Here is a 22,534-nt window from a genome sequence, read left to right as displayed (position 1 = left end):
TAGGATGCTGTAATGTTCTTAGAAACAATTTGATTCTTTGGGTCTTGCCTTTAAAATTTGTTAGGTGGGATCCAGTCAACAAGTAGCTAGGACTAATTGCCCACCTCTGTGCTAAGACTCACCTGTGAACTCTGGCCAATACCCCATGAATTGTGAATTTTCTATGTGAACAGTCACTTTTCCTGGCCCTTCGTGTAACTCTAATCCTTTATCATTCTTTCCCCAGGCTCAGGTAATTTCCCCACAGGCACGCACTTATCAACACTCAGCTAAATACTCAAAGGGGACTCTACAGAGATGCAGGTCTATCTCCTTGCCTCCTCCCTACTCTCTCTCCCTCTCTTCTCTCTCTCTCTCTCTCTCTCTTCCTGCAACTCTCTCCTCTATGAGACTATTTCCTGTGAATTCTAGCCACCTTAGTCTCCAGGATTCTCAGTTTCTTCTCCCCAACTCTGGGAATCCTCTGAACATTCTCTGGGTTTCCTATTCCATGGTACCCTGGAAACTATCTAAAGGCAGTAAACTCAGCTTAGCTTCTCATCTCATGGATCATTATCCTTGAGATCCAGGCAACAACTATTCTTGCTGCCTGATTTTCAGTGTCTTGAAAATCATTGCTACACATGTTTGGTTTCATTTTTAGTTGTTTCAGGTGGGAAGCACACTTCCCATTTCTTCATTTTGAATAGAAGCAACGATGTCTTGTTCACCTAGCTTTTTAATTTTCACCAATCTATTTCTTCCATTCTTCTACTGCAACTTTTCAATTGGGCTCTTATGCTACTAGATTTTTGCTATAATATTCTACTTCCTCTGCATTTACTCTTGCTCTGATTTCCATTGTTAGCCTGGCCATAAACCATCCTCAACATCGCCACCAAGATGAGATATGTAAAAGACAAAGCACTTTAATACTCATGTTTTAAACTATTTAATGCCATTACTTGCCTACAGTGTAAAATTACAATCATTTAAAATGGTATATAAAACTCCTCTTTATGTAGCCCTTGTTTACAATAATAACAACATTATCAACAACAGCAACAAAACAGGTAATATTGAGTACTTCCCATCTGACAGGGACAGGTAGATGTCTTTTTTGAAAAAGAGGTAGTTCCTATCCTGATATCTTAAGTCTAGCAAGGAAGATAAATGATAAATACAAAAAAGTATAATTGACAATCCTTATAAGTATAGGCCATCATGAGTGCATACTTTCTGGGGTCATTCAGGGTTAGAGTTATTTCTCCTAGTGAAGTGATGTTTACTGAGAAATAAAGTATATGTGAATAAGAGTTAGCTTAGAGAAAGGTACTGGTAGGGAGGCAGTAAACACAGAAGGAACAATATGTATGACATACCATGAGGCAGGGAAAGATTTGGCAGGCCCAAGAAATGGAAGACAGTCAGGGTGCGTTTGTTGCCTGGGTTCTAGTGACTTTCTTTGTGGAAGGCTGGAGATGCTCCTTTAATTCCCCATTTCAGGCCCATCCCTAACACCTGACTGTATGTATTCCACAATGAACTATTAGTAGTTCTTTTGAGCTTGTATGTTTTATACACAAATATTCATTTGTATGTGCTATTTCTTGTGCCTTAAACTCCTTTATCATTTGTCAATATTCTTTGGCAATATTCTTCTCATCTTTTCAGATACAATTTAAGCCTCTCCTTAGAGAAAAGACTTTTCTGACTGTTCATTCTTTTCTCTCATATGTAGGACTAATTTGTCCATTATTTTTAACCGTGTGCTTTGACCCTATGTTTATCATTGTCATCATATGTGTTTCTCTTACTTGAATCTGAGTTAAATAGAGCTGAAACCATGTTTTGTTAATTTTTGTTTCACCATTTGTAAAATCAGTAATAGTCTTGGCTAATTCTCTTGGTGTATTTCATCCGTTAGAAAAGAAATGACAAATGCTGTGTCTCCACAACTTACACAAAATTACTCATTAGACACATTTGATTATGGAAATAATATTAAAAATGGATACAATAAAACATTATTTTATTATGCTTTGCCTGTTTTGCTTTAGTTTTTTAACATAACTTTTCTACATAACAATTACTACTTTTTTGTGTGTCTTATATATTTGTCCGAAATGAAGTTCAAAAATGTAAACTATTTAATTCAGCAACAGCAGCATATTAGTATTTCCCCTAATTTTTCGAAATCTGTGTGAAGTGTTTCCCAATTTCCTCTGGTTGTTTCATGTCACATAGTGAAGGAAACATGAGTATGAAATGGAACCTCAGCTCTTTCAATGACTTCCCTTTTTGGGTTGACTCCACCTCTATATGTGGGCTTTTCATTTTCATGAGAGTGAAGTGATTTTTAGAATTCTTAGTCCTTTCCTTTAGAAGAACATTTCTATGGAATAATACAAGAAGATTTAGGAAATCACTGAAGTTATAAAACTTTGGAATGAACAAACTCAGAATGATGCTACTTGAAGACTCTGGATCTGCTGGTAAAAGCTTCTCATTCTACATTTCCTCTTTAATGGGTTATACAATTATTATGACAGTTAATGGATGTGATTTAAAAGTGGCACCAGGAGAGTAAGGAGTGAAAAAAGGACATAGACTTATACGGCAGCACCTGTGATCTGCCAGAGATTCAAAATTGAAGACATGATCAGAGTTGGCATTAATTTTGTAAAACTGCTGAGGTAAAATTAAGTCATGAACTAAGGTTAACTGAAATGTATTGAGTATGAAAAAAATGGTTGTTAGAAAATATGAATTTGCAGAAATGAATATTGATAGAGAGTTAATTACATAAAGAAGGTGTCTACTCTGATAAGTGAGTTATCTACTTTAAGACTTACATGGACATGTTAAAATCATTTAGCATTTTTAGTTTCAAATTAGTGTGGGGTTAAAGTAACAAGAAGACATGGGAGTGATAACAGCATTAAAGAGTGTATTATGTGATAATGATATAGGTAGAGATGACAAGGTTTAATATTTGGGTTTTTCAGATATGAGCATCGTCATTTTAGTCCATCAAGGTATTGTTCAGCTAGCTACTATTTGGCAAGCATCAAGCCAGGTACTGATGAAATTATGGTGAATGTGATAGATATAATGCATTTACTCATAGAACTTATCCTCTGTTAGTGCGGCCCAGGTAGACTTGAAGATGGGGGCATCTGTTATTGAATATAGAGGTGGTTAGGGAATATGGAAGTCTCAGGATAGCTTCCCTGTGCCCGCTGGAAGAATTGTCCACTACTAAGTTTCATTGATATTGTTTCCATTTTCTAGGTTTTAAGGGTTGTCTTTGCAATTCTTATTTCCACCACCAACTTTCTTCTCATCCCTTACCTCTAGGTTGCCTATAAACATGAACGTTTTCAAAGCTATTCGCAGAAACTATATGATCCTGGGTATGAATGTTTCCTGCTTGCTTGCAATTTAGAAGGAAGGGTTTTCTGTCTTGGTTTGACCTTTTTTGTTAATTAACCTCTGAAACCCATCTATCTTCTCCAAAGTCTCTTTTTGGGAAGATGCTACTTTTGCCTTCTGTCCTTTTTCACAGACTTCAGAAGACATTTCGTCAATGTGAGTCCCTTCACTATTGCTGTGGTTTTACTTCTCAGTGCCTGTTTTTTCACCAGTTCTCGTGGTGAGTACTTTGTCAAATTTACTTACAGCCTTAGCCCATTCTGACAATGAATGGTTAAAAAGCAAACAATTTTTCTGAAGGCGGAGTAGCATCTAAAAACTAGGTGGCATGTTCCATGCATTCAAAGGATTAGATATTATTAAAAACACACAATAAAAATATAACCATGCAACACCAAAGAAAATAAACTCAGAGGAGAAAAATGAATTTTACTTAAAGATTGGAAATAATGTTGAGCTGAAAAATAGGAAAGAATACAAAGGAAGAGAAACTTCAGAATTATTAGAACAAAAGTGAGTTTGGGGAACACATTAGTAAATTCAAATGCCAAAATTTATCTAAAAATGTTTTGAGAGATGCCAGGTTGGTGGGACCACCAGGTTCCTAAATAAAGCTAAAATATGCCAAGGAGGCAACTGAAATCATCTATCATCTGTGGGTGGGAGCAGAGTACAAAGAGGTTTATTTTATGGAAGAAAATAACAGGAAAATATCTTCATCTTAATTTTTATTTAAGTAGATGAATTTCAGTCAGATTTCAACTAGTGTTTTTAAGATTTATGCTATTTTGCATATATGTATGAAATAAGGGTGAAATTTCTTACAACTAGTCTTTTCATCTTCATAAATTCTCTATCAGCCTTCTTTCTATTGATCTTAGGATTCTGGAGAAACTTGTAAAGCTCATCCCTCTAACATTTTGTAGCAGCTTATTTAACTCAAAAATGCTTCATGTAAATTATATAAATTGCCATTATTAGTACTGTCCAGCCATAAAATAAATATATTAAACACAGTTGTGTTACTTACCTTTACTGGTTATATAGCACTGCTTAATGTGAAGCCAGTGCTACTGACATTTATATATGAATGCCTGTGAAATATCATTTTTCTATTTTATCATGGATAGGACTAGGATGGTTTTCAAATCTGACTTTGAAGGATTAAGTAAGTAATGTAATTTTCTACCTACTCTTTGCAACCTTGGCCAATTACCGTCTTAATCCATTGTTGCAGGAGGAACAGACAAGGAGTTGAGGCTAACTGACGGTGAAAACAAGTGTAGTGGGAGAGTGGAAGTGAAAGTCCAAGAGGAGTGGGGAACGGTGTGTAATAATGGCTGGAACATGGAAGCAGTCTCTGTGGTTTGTAAGCAGCTGGGATGTCCAACTACCATCAAAGCCACTGGATGGGCTAATTCCAGTGCAGGTTCTGGACGCATTTGGATGGATCATATTTCTTGTCGTGGGAATGAGTCAGCTCTTTGGGATTGCAAACATGATGGATGGGGAAAGCATAGTAACTGTACTCACCAACAAGATGCTGGAGTGACCTGCTCAGGTAAGACTTGCATTAGTCAAAGCCTCCACACAAAATCCTTGGTGGGAAAGAAATTATGGGTTAAAACCTAGAAAAAGCCACTTTCCTGTCAACAATCTAGTTCATGTATAAAATTACTCAATCCATTTCTAGAAAGCCATAAAACACAAGCTGATTTTTTAATTAAAAAAATTCTGAGCACTGTGATTAATGAGGAAGTGACTGGCTTCAATTTTATCCACAATCGTAGACAAAAGGCCAAGAAATGGTGGCTTAAATTTTATATTCAGTAAGCTTACTGTAGCCTCCTACTCCTGAATCATAAAAATATCATGACATCTAAGTTATTTCCTTGCTTTCCTTCCAAGTCACTTGTTTTGATGTGTTGACCCACAAATTATTACCCTTTTGTCCATTAACTGAGAATCAATTTAGTGAATCAAAAACCAACGATTTCTAGCATTAATATATCATTTCTTGTTGTAGGAAGGATTCTTTGAAAGTTGCTTGATCCACCATACAATGCTATTCATTTCATTTACATTGTGGTTTTAATTTACAAAACATTTTCATATGTTTTATTGCAATTGACACCACAATAACTGAGAAAGTCATGTGTCAGGCTTTTCTGCTGACAAATCTGAAGGGCATGCTTTTGACCCAATTCAGATTCTTGGGCTCCCCATTTCTCCTTGTTTGTTTCATTAATTTTTATGCAGCCTCTCTTGTAGAGACTATCTCTTCCATAAGAGATAGAGAGGACTTATCTCTACCTAGACATCATGATGTGATAAGAAACCCATGGTAATATCTAGAAAAATGCTGAAATAAATTCTCACATAGCTAAAGCATGTATCATATGATTTTGTGCAAGTTGTCAAATCTCTCTAAATTTCAGTTTCTGAGGACTTAATGATATAATACATGTAAAACTACTGGCACGCTGTTTGGTATGTATCAAGTGCTGAAGATCCTCATGGCTCAGTTCTCTTGGTGACTCAGTTCTCTTTCTTCTCTTCCTCTTCCTTCTCCTCCCCCTTTCCTTTTATTTTTAATTACCATGGGAGGTGTGAAATGGGGAATAACAAAAGTAACATTTACAACAAAGTTTAAAATCATCATAAATTTTACCAGGCTCTTACCATAATTATTGCAGTCTAGAGAACTGGCTGTTTAGCTAAAACATCAGTGTAGTACTTTCAGCTCTTCTTTTCTGTTGTTTTATAACTACCAGTGGAGTTAATCAATTTGCTTTTTGAATTTACACACCTAAAGCTTTAACTGGAGCATAGTAATAGAAAAGAACCAACAGCCATTCAAAGACCCACTAATTTCATGTGGTTACAGAGTCTTCATTTCTGAGAGTCTCCTCCCTAATTAATGCTCAATCCTCAGAGCCTCTACCTCTTGGGAGGTTATGTTATTATTACATGCACTGAGGAGTTACAGTCTAAGAATCAAGAGACTCTGGTGCTAGCTAGACTGCCTTTTGCCCTATATCCTATCTATTATTTTCTAGGTATTTGACCCTGTGCCAATTATTTAACCTCATTTTACTTATCCTTGAAGTGGGGATAATGATAATAGCATATAATGCCTAAACTTGTTGTGAGGACTAAATAAGATAGCATGTGTGATGCAGTAAGAACAGCATATCCATATGTTGACTGTGAATTCTTATTCTAATTAATTGTTATTATTTGCTCATAATAAAAATTCTTGTTAAGTAGTGGTCTTTTCCTGGAGTTTAGAGCTCTTAAAATTAAACTCCTGTTTTCAAGAAGAGCTTCTAAACATTTTCTTCAACCACAAAGAGTTGTTTTTTTTCCGGTGTCTCAAAATTTTATCCAAAATTTTCTTTTCTTGGGTATTTTAGGCCTCATGGAGGATCTAAGGGATTGTGTATAGTGAGAAATTTCTTCATGAAAAAGCTACTTGTTGATTAAAAAATGGTACCAGATGCTTTGGGGAGGAAAAAAAGGCTTTGGTTCAAACAGGAAATTGGTAAAAAATGAATATTTTGATCGATTTTTCCCTCAATTTTTAAGAATTTGGTATACCACAAGGTATTTTTGCAAACTATTATGCTTGTTTATGCATTTTGGTCTTTGCTTTTTCTTACTTTCTGATTTCAAATTCAACGTTAGTCAATCATCATGTTTTGAACTATTTATAATAAAGAAAAGCTAAAAGAAATGATCAACTGATGACCAGTTTGTTGTTTTTACTTCCTTGGTGTATGGGCCAATTTTCTTTTTTTAAATAAATAACTTGAGTCAAATTTATCTATTTCTATTTAAAAAGAGTATTAAAAAAATTTTTTTAAATACTGTCCTAGTAATGGAAGGAAACAAAAGAAAACAAAAGAGAAAGTTTAAAACTTTAATTTGTAAAACATTTTCCTTTGTAAGTAGTTATAGATAAAAATCCTAATTGCTTCCCGGATTGTATCATATTAAAATTCTCCACTTTGTGTGTGGAGCTGGGCAATATCTATTATCAGGCACCATTTTAAGGGCAACATCAAATCCCAGGTTTCCAGAGGAAACTGATTTTCTAAAATAACTTCTAAATGAACATAATTTCTGAACTCTGGTCTTTTCTCTGCTCCAGATGGATCCGATTTGGAGATGAGGCTGATGAGTGGAGGCAATAAGTGTTCTGGAAGAATAGAGATCAAATTCCAAGGACAGTGGGGAACAGTGTGTGATGATAACTTCAACATGGATCATGCATCTGTGGTTTGTAAACAACTTGAATGTGGAAGTGCTATCAGTTTCTCTGGTTCAGCTCATTTTGGCGAAGGCTCTGGACCAATCTGGTTCGATGACCTTGTATGCAGTGGAAATGAGTCAACTCTCTGGAACTGCAAACATCAAGGATGGGGAAAGCATAACTGTGATCATGCTGAGGATGCTGGAGTGATTTGTTCAAGTAAGGACTGATCTTGGCTCCTTCTGTTCTCCAGGAGAGGACAAAAGTAGGGGGTCATAAATCTTAAGAGCCTGAACTCTTAACTTCTAGTTCCAGTTCTGATACCTGTGGACTTTTTACCTTGACTGAAATTAGGAGAAATAGGTTAGGGATGAAGGGTGTATAGCGAAACTGAGATCCAGATCATAAGAAAAGAAGAATGTGTTTAGGAAAATCCCATAAATAAAGGGAGAGACTGAAAAGAAAGAGGAAAAAGGAAAGACGGAAGGGCTTTACTAGGAAATTCTGCTCTATGAAGGAGTTTTAAGCGCAAACCACTCCAGTTATCATCTAACCCACAAAAGCCTCCTTTTTCGCTGTATTAACCCAATTCTTCCCAAATCATTTTTCAAGTTCATGGAATCAAATCACTTTTTAAAAATTGATATTGGTTTCCCACTAAAACTTTACTTATACTAGACATGCATTGTGTCTGTCTGGAGACTTTCACACTGTGTACTCAGACTGGGGGCAGGGACAATGGGTTTTTGGGTGCAGTGATACCACTCTTCGTTTTTCAATTGAATTCTTAGTATGAAAGGAGATTGAGTGTGTCCTGAACCCCAGAGAACACTTAGGAAAATAAGAGTAAAAAATCCCTATCTTCACCAGGTCTCTCTCTCTCTCTCTGCAAATAAAGGAACATCCATCCAAATTCATTTAAAAAGAAGAGAATACTGGCTTCCCAAACTGGGAAATCCAGAGGGTATATTTAGCTTCATGCATGGTTGGACTCAGGTTTCGAAAAACGTCATCTGGGTTCTATCTCTTTCTCCACGTCTTGAACAGGCTTTTTCTTGTTGAACAATGTAATCCGCTATAGCCTGAGCCATAATGAATGGAACTCCTAAAGAAAGATAGATTTTATTTGCTGAAGAATGTGAAGAATCGGAGTAGAAAAAGCACAGACTGTACCTTCCATTCTTTTTTACCCATCAAAGTTTCCCCAGGCTCCCAGTCAGCACATGCTGAGGAATCACAATAAATAATATTGTGGGAATGAAAACTGAAGCTGCCAGAGGAATTTTATTACAGAATATTCTTCAGAATTAACAACTGTTCTTTGAAGAGTATTGATTTGGGGAAGGCAATAATTTTAGTAATGAAGTGTTCTTTCTCTTTGCTTTGCTTTTAAACTAAGGAAGTGGTCACAAAAGGTTCAGGTATACAACACAGACTAGATAGTATCAATGGAGAGTGCAGTCAGAGGCAGAAGGGAGTGCTAAGTGTGGAGGCAAACTGAAGGATGTGGGTGCCACCTGAACATATGCAAACATATTTTAACCAGGAAAAGTAAACAGTTTTAAGAAGAACTCTGTGGTGGTCAAATAAGCAGGTCCCTCGATGAGATTCGGCCCATGGATCTCCTGTTAGGAACACTTCCTGTAGTATGTGCTGTCTATACTGGAAAGTCCCATCTTCCTGCCTGATCCACTCCTTCTCCAATCTTGAATGATTTCCAGTGGTAGTATAGTACATCACAGTTTTCTCTGTCTATATTTATATCTCTCCCTTTTTCTTTAACTCATCTCAGGTACAGTTATTTATAGTCTCTTGTTCTTGCTTCCTTATCCCAGACCGGTTGTGTGTCTCTGTTACAGGTGGAGCAGATCTGAGCTTGAGACTGGTAGGTGGAGTCAATAAATGTTCTGGAAGATTAGAAGTGAGATTCCAAGGAGAATGGGGGACAATATGTGACGATGGCTGGGATAGTAGTGATGCTGCTGTGGCATGCAAACAACTGGGATGTCCAACTGCCATCACTGCTGTTGGTCGAGTTAACGCCAGTGAGGGATCGGGACACATCTGGCTTGACAGTGTTTCTTGCCAGGGACATGAATCTGCTATCTGGGAATGTAAACACCATGAATGGGGAAAGCATTATTGCAATCACATTGAAGATGCTGGTGTGACATGTTCTGGTAAGTTAAAACCAAACCAAAACCAAAAAACTAAGCAAAAGGAAAAGCAGAAAGAGAAAGCCCTACACTCCTTAGGAGTAAAAATAGATGTAAGAGGTAGAAACAACTAGGAAATTCCTTGCTGGATTTTTTTTATACTTGTAATCTTTGGCATGTTCTTTATTCAACTAGTTTGGAGGGTTGTGTGATGTTATTCTCTGTAGGAATTATTCAGACTGCTGTTATGGAGCATGCTTCAAACTCAGAATCCACATAGAGCCCAGAGAGACAAAATTTCATAGTACTCTCTTTTTAAAAAATTTTTTATTTACTTAGTTTTTTACTTTAGGTTCTGGGACACATTTGCTGAATGTGCAGGTTTATTACATAGGTATACACGTGCCATGGAGGTCTCCCGCATCTATCAACATGTCATCTAGGTTTTAAGCCTCACATGCATTGGGTATTTGTCCTAATGCTCTCCCTCCCCTTTCCCTCCACCTCCCAACAGCCCCTGGTATGTGTGTTCCCCTCCCAGTGTCCATGTGTTCTCATGGTTCAACTCCCACTTATGAGTGAGAATATGTGGTATTTGGTTTTCTGTTCTTGTGTTAGTTTGCAAGGGTGATGATTTCCAGCTTCATCCATGTCCCTGCAAAAGACGTGAATTCATCTTTTTTTGTGGCTGCATAGTATTCCACGATGTATATGTGCCACATTTTCTTTATCCAGTTTATTATTGATGGGTATTTGGGTTGGTTCCAAGTCTTTGCTGTTGTAAATATTGCTTCAGTAAACATACCTGTGCATGTGTCTTTGGAGTAGAATGATTTATAATCCTTTGAGTATATATCCAGTAATGGCATTGCTGGGTCAAATAGTATTTCTGGTTCTAGATCCTTGAGGAATCACCACACTGTCTTCTTCCACTCCACAATAGTTGAACTAATTTACACTCCCACCAGCAGTGTAAAAGTGTTCCTATTTCTCCACATCCTCTCCAGCATTTGTTGTTTCCAGACTTTTTAGTGATCACCATTCCAACTGGCATGAGATGGTATCTCATTGTGGTTTTGATTTGCATTTCTCTAATGACAAGTGATGATGAGCTTTTTTTCATACGTTTCTTGGCCACATAAATAAATGTCTTCTTAGAAGTGTCTGTTCATATCCTTCACCCACTTTTTGAGGAATCTCTTTTAAAGCTAAATTGCTCATATTTTTCTGCCATTGACAATTTTTATCAACTCTTGAAACTATAGTCCCATTTCTAACAAAAATTTATGGTCTATATTATTGTTTCTTAAAAAGTCGGAAAATCGGTAAGCCATAATTTCCAATCAGAGAAAACGAAAGACAAAAAAAAAAATGGAAGCTAACTTCCATACATATCAATGATTTAAGTTCATGTTTCTTTTGCAGATGGATCAGATCTGGAGCTAAGACTTAGAGGTGGAGGCAGCCGCTGTGCTGGGACAGTTGAGGTGGAGATTCAGAGCCTATTAGGGAAGGTGTGTGACAGAGGATGGGGACTGAAAGAAGCTAATGTGATTTGCAGGCAGCTGGGATGTGGATCTGCCCTCAAAACAGCCTACCAAGCGTACTCCAAAATGCCGGCAACAAGCACATGGCTGTTTCTAAGCAGCTATAATGGAAATGAAAGTTCGATTTGGGACCGCAAGAACTGGCAGTGGGGTGGACTTAACTGTGATCACTACGAAGAAGCCAAAATTACCTGCTCAGGTATGACTTTCAACCAACTTGTTAAGAAGAAGAGTGTAAATTTCCAGTAATACCTTTGAAATTCAAAAGAAACATTGGTCCTTATGGCTAGATCACTCTCAAGAAACTAGAAAATAGCTACACAAATTCCACTGTGAGAGTCAGATAAGTTTATAATCCATGCTGCACTTTGGATAGAAGTCTTTGGGTTTTGCTCACTTTGGTTTTTGAGTAATTTTTAAATCAACAGAGGTATAAGAGATTAAGGAGGATTAAAATTTAAAAAATAGAATTCAATACTTTTTTCACAGGATGTCACCAAAAGATTTAAAAAATAGCTGTTGGATAAACTGACATAACCTTTAGCTCCCTCTATTGTACTGTGAAATAATTTTCTTCTTTTTGAAAACCTGTGGCTATTTCACTGCAACCTCTTTAAAAAGCTCAAAAATGATTTGTGAACTGGTTAGGTTTGTGGATAATCTTTAGTATTTTATGCTAATCATATTTATACAAACGCTAACTGTGTTAAGTGATGCTTTTTAAAATAACTCTAAAGTAAAAGTAACTTTTACTCATGCAACAAAACGGCTTTAGAAGACCCAGTATGTGAGAAAGCCATTAAACATGTAGAGACCTCATAGCATGAAAACTGACATGTGCTGTACTTCCTCTAACCAACGGTATGGCTCCAGATATCTCTCAACCTATGCATGCAGCAAGGGGCATTTCCCTGACGTTACAAACTGTGTTTACCTTTAGTTAAGTGGAAATTATTCTCCGATTGAAAAAAAGGCAATCATTTAAGACATGAATTTAAATTGCCATATTGCTTTTTAAAAACTATTCTTGACTAGGCAATATAATCATATGGTTTAAACTTCAAAATAAAAAAGTATATCCTGTTCCCCCACTACAGTCCAATTCTTTTGCTCACAGACAATTTGTGTGTTTGGAATATTTATATGTTATTTGAGATATTTCATGTAAATACAAGAAAATACAAGCAAATCTCTATATAGCTATCATTCGCTTTTATTATACAAATGGTGTCATGTTTTAGAAATTGTTTTGTACCGTAAGTATTCATTTAGTAAAATTTCTTGATCGTAATTTCACAGTAGTATTTGAAGAGCTTTCTGAAATTACTTCTGTATCTATAACATTTCTCTTCTTATCACTTATTGCCATGTGTATTCATTAACTCTTTTAATTTCTTTTACCTGACAAATTTTCCATTCTTTTGGCTAATTAAAAAAAAAATCATTTGAATTTTAAAAACTTAAATGTTACCTTTATTTGCTTTCAAATTCCTTAAAATTTACTTTTCTTTCTAATAATTCTCTTCAGATTTCTTAAAGTTTGATTTCTTTTTTGCACCTAACTTCTTGAGTTGATTCTTAAGTTTTATTTCTTCTGATTTACTAATATAAATATTTTAGGTTTTAGGTTTTCCTTCTAATTTACAAAGGTTTGTATATTTTCTTATTAATTATATTTCACATTGATTACCATGAAGTTCTGTTGTATCTAAAGAGAAACAAATAATAGTGGCTGAAGAAAGACAAGTGTTAACTTTTTCTCATTTAAAATTAGTCAAATAGGTAAGCAGTTTAAGGCTATTTTGGTGGCTCTGCAGTCATCAAGAAACCTCCAGAATACATTTGCTGCAATAATTACCAAATCCTCCAGGACAGGAAGAATGAGCCACCCTGTGAGCCACCCTGCAGCTCAGTGAGTTCCTTGTAGACAATCTAGTAGACAAGGCGCTGCCATCTGAGAAGGTGTCTTCTGTGCAATGTCCTTCATGGCCCAGTGTTGCTCTCAGGGCAGTTCTACTGGTGCATTATTCTTCCTTGTTACATCCTAGTTTGATTTGGAGAGTATTTCTATCTAATGACAACGCAACTTTCACAACCCACTTTCTGCTAATACCATTTTATGGACCTTTGGATTACATTAAAGATTGACTAATTACTTTAAAGATTGAGCTACCCTCGAATTCAACAGAAAAGTTCTTTCCAAAGGTACTAAGCTTCTAGTCTACTTGCTTTGTAATCCAATGCCATCTGAAAGTAACTATAGTCCAAGAGCATATGAATATACTTTTATCTATGCTGTGACTAGCCATTCTCTTTAATTATTGACCACTGCCTTAAGGCCATTTGAAACTGTGGATTTGGGAGGAAGGACAAGACCTAAATTATGTCTTTGCTGGTAAACTCATTGTCTTTCTATCTGGAGCATCAAATTTTTTTAAAATTGCATTTTAGGTTTTGGGGTACATGTGCAGAACATGCAAGATAGTTGCATAGGTACACACATGGCAGTGTGTTTTGCTGCCTTCCTCCCCTTCACCCACATTTGGCATTTCTCCCCAGGTTATCCCTCCCCAGCTCCCCTCCTCTGTCCCTCCCCTATTCCCCCCAGTAGACCCCAGTGTATAGTACTCCCTTCCCTGTGTCCATGTGTTCTCATTTTTCATCACCCGCCTATGAGTGAGAATATGCGGTGTTTCATTTTCTGTTCTTGTGCCAGTTTGCTAAGAATGATGTTCTCCAGATTCATCCATGTCCCTACAAAGGACATGAACTCATCATTTTTGATTGCTGCATAATATTCCATGGTATATATGTGCCACATTTTCTCAGTCCAGTCTATCATCAATGGGCATTTGGGTTGGTTCCAGGTCTTTGCTAGTGTAAACAGTGCTGCAATGAACATTCGTGTGCATTTGTCCTTATGGTAGAACAATTTATAGTCCTTTGGATATATACCCAGTAATGGGATTGCTGGCTCAAATGGAATTTCTATTTCTAAGGCCTTGAGGAATCGCCACACTGTCTTCCACAATGGTTCAACTAGTTTATGCTCCCACCAACAGTGTAAAAGTGTTCCTATTTCTCCATATCCTCTCCAGCATCTGTTGTCTCCAGATTTTTTGATGATCGCCATTCTAACTGTCATGAGATGGTATCTCAATGTGGTTTTGATTTGCATCTCTCTAATGACCAGTGATGATGAGCATTTTTTCATATGTTTGTTGGCCTCATGTATGTCTTCTTTTGTAAAGTGTCTGTTCATATCCTTTGCCCATTTTTGAATGGGCTTGTTTGTTTTTTTTCCTGTAAATCTGTTTGAGTTGTTTGTAAATTCTGGATATCAGCCCTTTGTCAGATGGGTAAACTGCAAAAATTTTTCCCATTCTGTTAGTTGCCGATTCACTCTAGTGACTGTTTCTTTTGCCGTGCAGAAGCTGTGGAGTTTGATTAGGTCCCATTTGTCTATTTTGGCTTTTGTTGCCAATGCTTTTGGTGTTTTGGTCATGAAGTCCTTGCCTACTCCTATGTCCTGGATGGTTTTGCCTAGATTTTCTTCTAGGATTTTTATGGTGCCAGGTCTTATGTCTAAGTCTTTAATCCATCTGGAGTTAATTTTAGTGTAAGGTGTCAGGAAGGGGTCCAATTTCTGCTTTCTGCACATGGCTAGCCAGTTTTCCCAACACCATTTATTAAACAGGGAATCCTTTCCCCATTGCTTGTTTTTGTCAGGTTTATCCAAGATTGTATGGTTGTAGATATGTGGTGTTGCCTCCGATGCCTCTGTTCTGTTCCATTGGTGTATATCTCTGTTTTGGTACCAGTACCATGCTATTTTGATTACTATAGCCTTGTAGTATAGTTTGAAGTCTGGTAGTTTGATGCCTCCCACTGTGTTCTTGGAGCATCAATTTTATCTTCTGATAAGGCTATGGTTTTACCACCACCTCAATTTGGGGGACAGGATACATAAAGTTTTTTCTTGAATTCTTCAATTTCAAATTGTAGGACTCTTTGCTATATACAACACCTGCAGTCAGACCATACCTCCTTATAAAATTGATATTTTTCCTCTCATTTCTGATTGTACTCTGACTACTTACAGTCTGAATTTCTCATCTCTCCTGTAAATGCTAAAATTGGCAAGGAGGATCCACATCATGCAAACATTCTGATATTTTTTGTAGTTTTTTTCTTGTACTTTGCCCAATAAATTCTGCATTTTTTTTTCTTAAGAAAGAGTCTTGCTCAGTCACCCAGGCAGATGTGCAGTGGCATGATCTCAGCTCACTGCAACCTCTGCCTCCCACATTCAAGCAATTATCCTGCCTCATCCTCCAGAGTAGCTGTGATTACAGACACCCACCTCCACACCTGGCTAATTTTTGTATTTTTAGCAGAGATGGGATTTTACCATGTTGGCCAGGCTGGTCATGAACTCCTGACCTCAGTTGATCCACCTGCCTAGGCATCTCAAAGTGCTGGGATTATAGGCATGAGCCACTTGCCCTGGCCAAACTGCATTTTTTAAGCTTCAGTGAGCACGTGGTTTTCTTTTCAAAGTGAGGTTTGCCCCAAAATTTTACCATGTGTAATAAGACTCATTTGCTTTTTCGCCTCTCATATCTGAGTCATTAGTCCATTCTGCCCATCAACTCCATTCGACCACGCCCATATTTTAGGTTGCATTACTAGATTCCCTTAGTTATGGCAACATGTTCTGAATTATTTGATTCCATTCAGCTGCATATAAGGGAAATCATAAATAATATTAATTTGCCACTTAAGATGGGCTCCTTGCTTCACAGAGCTGTATTTTTATTTGCTATTTGCCATGTGCACTTTTTGCTTCCTTTTGCAAACTCTTTTGTTATATTTCTGTAGGTTTTGGAAGTTCTTCAACTTATGTTGGGGGCATTGGTTTTTAGCTTTTTACATATTTTGTTAGTAATAGAGTTTGTAATTTTGTTTATTTACTTGACACTTTCATTGATGACATGCAGTCTCTTTCAATGATGGACATGCTGCCTCTGTGCCTGCCAAATTCAAACTATGAATCTGATAATCTGTTTAAATTCTTTAACTTTTATATGGCACAGGGCTATATAGTTGGAAAGAACCAGAAGAATTCAACTAAGCAGGACAACTGGAAATAATTTAAGATACATTGTTGACAGAGAAAGGTCCAGGAAATTTTGGTCACAAAATTATTTTGAATCTCAAACATTTTGTGATATCTGTATATGTACTGTAGAGGACATCTGACCTTAAGCAACAGTTCATTTGAGCTGTGCTGTATTTTAATTTAGGATTGAGAAATAATTCTGACATTATGATGATCTATACTTCCTTGGAGTCTGAAAAGCATTAAATGTTGAAAATACATTAGTGCTTCTTTAAATCATGTTGCATATTTTATTTATCAGTAAACAAAAGGAAATAATTCTAGTTAATTATGACTTATTAGCTATTCATTTTTCTAGAGAAAGAAAGAAAAACAGATTTGTTTTCTTATGCCAGAGGAAAACTGAAGTTGTTGATCAATATCGCTAAATCCAGGTGCAAACATTTACTTAATGGCTTTTATATAAAAACACAGTCATAGATTAGCAGAAAAAAATACATTAAAGAGATAAATTTCCAATATTCTAACCATTACTCTGTCTAAAGAGTAATGATACAAGGAAAGCCACCCGTAGGATAGATTAATATGTTACTAGCAGATTCACAAAATAAAGGCTGAGGATGGAGTCTCCAAGTCACTTTCTGAGTGGGAGACTTTCTCCTCTGCCCTGACTCAAATATATTAGAACAAAGAAAACAAGAGAATATAGAAGGGACTTGTTTTTAAATGCTTAATGAGTTTTCACAAGGGAAAAGAAAGTATTTGTTTTTTTGTTTGTTTTTCACTGGTTTTCTTTTACTTTATTTTGTTCAAGGTGGATCCAAATGAAAGAGTGAGATTTTACAAGAAATCAGAATTTGGCTCGATCTAGGCAACTGCCTTTACTTAAAGATTTAGGGCATCCAAAAGGGATTGGGATCATATGAATACTAGTTAATGCTATCTTAAGAGAAATTTCATGCTTGAATAAAGATTCAAAAAGAAGAAATGAAGAACCATCCAACTCAAGGGTCATTAATTGTGTTGTAGAGGTGTTACCTGCTTTAAACTCTGAGCTATGTTCAGAAAGCGACATGTTTTTTCATCTTGAATTTGGATAGGGATTTGTTTTTGCAGATTTAATGGATAATTGGTGAAATTTTGACATGTTAAGGTATTATATATTGCTGTAGTACAGAATATGTCACACCCAAAACATTTTCTTAGACATTTTAGTATAAGGTGTAGGTTTATGGGAGAAGAAAGGATATCAGAGTATGCAGAATGGCAAGGGCTGATGGTGTATCTGTATCGTGGTGATAGTAACACCAAGAGATTACAAAAATTGTTGATATTCGATAGCAGATATCCATGAACAACTTAACCTTTAGAAGGTCTAGTTTTCAATGGCATTTTCTTTATTTCTTTAAAAAATGAGTTAAAAAATAGTTTATATTTCTTAAGTAATTTATATTGCCTCTGAGTATTTTCAAAGAAACTCACTTATCTTGATGGTTGTGTTTCTTAACCTGACAAAGAGCACCTTCATAATATAAATTCCATTTATTATTTCTGGTGTGTCTTTTCTTTATATTTTAAATTTCAGCTACAGTAAGTTACTTAAAATTCTTCGGTGGCACCAGGCTCTTCCATGACCACATTCCTTAAAGGCTGTTTCACACACTGTGTATTTGGCAAACTCCTCATCTTTTTCCAAAACGCAATTTAGATTTATGGTACTCTCTTCTACATAGCCTAAAACAGAGTGGTTTACTCCTTTGTTTGTTAGTTTTATATCTAATACATATTTCTATTTTTGGGTTCATCACTATTAAAATATGTATATCTGCAGTAAACTCTGTTTGTGGAGGAGAAGGCTATTAGTAAGAAGTTGAACAGAAAAGAAGTAGCCTTTTCCTGGGTACATAAGTTAGGGAAATACATTTTAAGTAGAGAGAAAAGTTTCTGCAGAGCCACAGATGCATGAAAATTATGGCATGCCCAAGCATATTTAGGCTGGAGCATCAGATTTGGTTGATAAAATAATAGATGCTGGTTTTTTTTTTGATGGTTCCTTCTTTTGCCTCAAAGAGTGACATTTATTCAAAGAAAAAAAATGACAAGCTGTCCATCCCTTGGCTCCCTTCCCTCCTCCATCCTGCTGCCCTCAGCTCCACCAAGACTGAACTCTGGCTGGGGCTAGGTGGCAGGACAGCCCCTTAGATAAGATCAGCAGGTGTACTAAGGAATTAGTGTTTATCATCTCTCCTTATTTTACCTTTTAGTTGCCGGATGAAATTAGGGAATCTATAAAAGCTCTTTATGCTGCAGTTTGCTCAGAAGAAAAATGGGAATAGTAATAGGGCCCACCTCACAGGAATTACACAGTGAGCTATAAAATCATGTGAGCTAATATGATTATAACTATTGTTTTTAGTATTATCTATCTTCAATGACAGACTGAACTCTGTGGCAGCCTTTTTAACCCACCCATCCTCAAATGCCTTAAGGAGAGTCAGACGACTTACATTATAAGTCGTTACATTGATACTTTTGGATTAATTAATGTATACATAATTATATAAAATTATGTAAGAGATTATTGCATAAATTATAAGGAAACATTGTCATCTAAAGATAAAACATCACATGAAAATATTTGAAATTTATTAATATATGTTTATAATCATGGCATAAATTTCTTGGAGAAAGGAAACAATTTAGGAAGCTATTATAGAGGTCTGCCTGACAGATGATGACAAATCACTTTATGGCAATAAATATGGGGAAGAAGAAATACGCTGGACTGAGATATGGTGGTTTTCTATGTGCGTAATGTATTGTGAGGGTCAACACTGTAGGCTCTGGAATACAGTCTGACTTCAAATTCTGTCCCCTTACTAATTCTGTAGTAATTTGCTGTGTGACCTTAGCAAATCACTACACCCCACCTCTCTATGTTTCAGATTCCTTGTCTATAAAATCAGAATTACATTAACAATTATCTCCTAAGGCAATTTTAAGGATTAAATGAAATAATGTTTGTTAAATGCTCATTGGAATGCCATATATATAATATAATAGATGCTCACTTAATGCTCAATGTTCACTACTATCATTTTTTTCCCCCAGGATAAAGGATTTAATTCAGTATTTATTCCACACTCATGATGGTTCTCTGTAATCAGAATACATGTCATAAGAACAATCTATCAAATAATTTGCTGATAGTCTTAAATAATGCAGCATAGCATTACTTTTAATACTCCTCTTTTCTAGATTAACTTAACTCCAATAGCAATCTCCATAATCAATTTTAAAAGTTCTGAATTTAAAAAAAAAGACACTATATCGAGCTGTTTCATAATTTAAGGATTTTCCACTTATAAAAATGTTTTGGAAGCTTGGGGCTTGAATCTGTTTCTCTACTCATTTGCCCCACTATCTCCCTGAACATGTTAGTACAGGGTTCTGCAAGAATGCTAGGCTTTAGACATTAATTTTTTTCTTTAATGTAGTACTTCAAAATCTGAGGAAGAATTCAAGAAAAAAGATTACATGTCATGTATTTTTTCAAATAAAAAAGGAAAACTAAGTGAATAAATTTTAGGAGTACTAAGTGTCCCTTTGAGGTAAAATGCTAAAAGGACTTTTCATGAAATCACAGCCAAAAAAACCTCTGCATCAGAAACTAACTTCTCATAAATTCTCCCTAAGGGTAGCTGTGGAGAATATTAAGCATAGCATATTAATAAGAGCCTTCCAAGATACTATACAATGGACAAGAATGTTAATCCTACAATGCTGCCTTCCTGTCTATTGACAGCACGTATTTCTCCTATAACAGACATCCAAGATCCATTCTCAAAGTCTTTAGCATTCTATTATGAAAGGCACAGCCATGCTAACTTCAGTACACAAGCCATAATCCCACACCTACAAAACAAAGATAGATTAGTGGCAGTTTTTTGCCTTATACAAATTTGACCAACATGGAAACCATGCCAAAAGAATTAAAACATTTCCGGACATATGTACAGACTGTACCTTTCAAAAACAAGCAATAAAAATGCAAGAACAATCCGTGCATCATGTACCAAACTTAACACTGAGTGAAAACATCAATGCAGTAAATGGAATTACAAAGGCACTTCCCTACACAAAAGAGGAAATGAAAATGCAGCCTACAGGGAGAGCTTGAGGAGTGCGAACTACTGCACAGCCTCAACTTGGGAGAAAAATAGCAGATTTAATCATTTATAGGATTCAATGTGATCCACTTGTACAAAATATTTTCTCAGAGTCTCCTCTTCGTTTTTGTGTTGTTTTTCTTGGCTCTCTCGTTCTATACTTTGGCTCCTTCGACGATCATGTTTGTCTGACTGGTCCTTACTATCACTGTGATCTCGTTTGTGGGAACGTTCTTTGCTTCCACTGCGCTTTGTAGATTTTTCTTTGCTGGGGCTATGTTCCCATGGTTTTGATTTTTCGAGACTGTCAGTTCTTCCTTGACTGCCACTTCTACTTCGTTTATTTGATTTTTCTTTACTTTCATTTTTATGTTTACTTCATTTCTTTTTGCTTCTACTACTTCGTTTCCCTGCATTTCTACTTCGACTCCTACTTCTGTGTTTCCTTTCTCTGCTTCTGCTTCTCCTGTGTTTTTTCTTTCTTGGAATCTTTTTTGTCGTCTCTGTGCCGCCTGTCATCTTTGTCTTCTTTATGTTTCTTGTCTTCTACCTCTCCCCTACTTCTCTGTTCCGTGGACAGTTCTCTTGATCGCTCTCTCTTTCTCGGTCGTTTCCTCTTTCCTTATCATAGTCACGATCTCGTCTTCTACCTCTCTCACTTTCTTTTTCTCTTTCCCGATCCCTGTCCCTTCTATCCCCTTTCCTATCATGACTCCGGCTGCGACTTCTGTGCCTTTTTCTGCTTCTGCTGTTCTAACCCCCGATCAATACCTCGAGATCTTCGGCGTTCTTTCTCCCTTTCTTTGGCTTCACGCTCTAGTCGCTGACGTTCTTTCTCTGTCAAATTCTTTCTAATTCTCTGTCAAAACTAGAAGACCCATGGCCCTCTCAATGATGACTTCTACTTCTTGATCTTCTTGGGGACCTCCGTGGACTCAGAGATCTCCTTGGAGACCTTGAACTTCTGCGTTTAACATGTCTGTCTATTTCCTCAACGCCTTCCTTCCCTTCTTTCTTAATTTTTCTAGGTCGGGTTTTAATCTGTTGATCAATATTCTTTTGAACTGGAACTGGAATTCTTGGAAACAAGGTAGAAAACCGTTCCAGTTTTGTGAGAAAAGATGGTAGCATTTCTCCAATGGTCATCACACAGCCTCCACCAGCCTTCACTTCTAGGTCCTCTTCATCATCAAGGAAGGATTCAAACCAGTCCCATAGATCTGTAGTGGGCTGTGTATATCTTATATACATCAATCCAAGTGCTCTAATATATGGAGGGTCTGTGTGTGTTATAAGACCCATCACTTGCTTTCAGGTTGAGGATAAATAATTTGTATGACAGGCAAAATTCTGTAGAAACAATTCCTCCTGTTCCAACACCTCGAACCCCTCTGCACATCCCTGTCTGGCCCGCTGTTTTCCTGCTTCCTTTCTCCCATGGTTCAACATGCGTGACTGTTTCCCTGTCTGGATCAGATAGTGAGTACCAGCAACATCCGGCCAACACTGTAGTCATTACACGCCCTGGCCAGGCGTGAGTGGGAGAAGCACCAAGTTGGCGCTCAGTAGATCCACGTTAGAAGGAATAATTTTAAAGCTGTAAAGTGGAAAGGTTTCTGTTACTCTTTCTTCCTCTCCCCCACCCTTCCTGCCCAACTTCCCCCAAGGGTGGGCAGGAGGTTGGGGGAGGAGAGAGATCAATCACTGCTATCATTACCGTTATTTGTGGCAAGATAAAGTGGTTCAATTTAGATGAATCTAGTTTGGTCTAGATATCACTAATTAAGTAAATAATACAGTGGACTTGTCGTACAATAATTCATTCAGCTTTGAATACTTTAAGTTCCACATGTCTTAGCAGATGTGTTTGT

General features: G+C 36.7%; 1 protein-coding gene and 1 pseudogene across 6 annotated transcripts in view; one reads left to right on the top strand and one right to left on the bottom strand.

The window, feature by feature from the left end:
• The first annotated feature begins 2,340 nt into the window (after nucleotides 1-2,340).
• The window catches only part of CD163 (CD163 molecule), a 37,763-nt gene continuing 17,569 nt past the window's right edge, over nucleotides 2,341-22,534 (top strand). For all 6 annotated transcript variants that reach the window (XM_078337977.1, XM_009003528.4, XM_002752297.6 and 3 more), the window contains exons 1-6: nucleotides 2,341-2,474; nucleotides 3,548-3,634; nucleotides 4,652-4,975; nucleotides 7,568-7,888; nucleotides 9,529-9,849; nucleotides 11,251-11,571. In XM_078337977.1, coding sequence (XP_078194103.1) covers nucleotides 2,429-2,474; nucleotides 3,548-3,634; nucleotides 4,652-4,975; nucleotides 7,568-7,888; nucleotides 9,529-9,849; nucleotides 11,251-11,571 — 1,420 coding nt within the window. In that variant the 5' untranslated portion in view covers nucleotides 2,341-2,428. The remainder of the gene's footprint in view (nucleotides 2,475-3,547; nucleotides 3,635-4,651; nucleotides 4,976-7,567; nucleotides 7,889-9,528; nucleotides 9,850-11,250; nucleotides 11,572-22,534) is intronic.
• LOC108593106 (uncharacterized) lies at nucleotides 20,616-22,093 on the bottom strand (annotated as a pseudogene).

This window comes from Callithrix jacchus, chromosome 9 (genome assembly GCF_049354715.1).
Source record: "Callithrix jacchus isolate 240 chromosome 9, calJac240_pri, whole genome shotgun sequence".
NCBI classification, from domain to species: Eukaryota; Metazoa; Chordata; class Mammalia; order Primates; family Cebidae; genus Callithrix; species Callithrix jacchus.
Note: the sequence above shows the minus strand (reverse complement) of the source record. Positions and strands in the feature narration are given on the sequence as shown.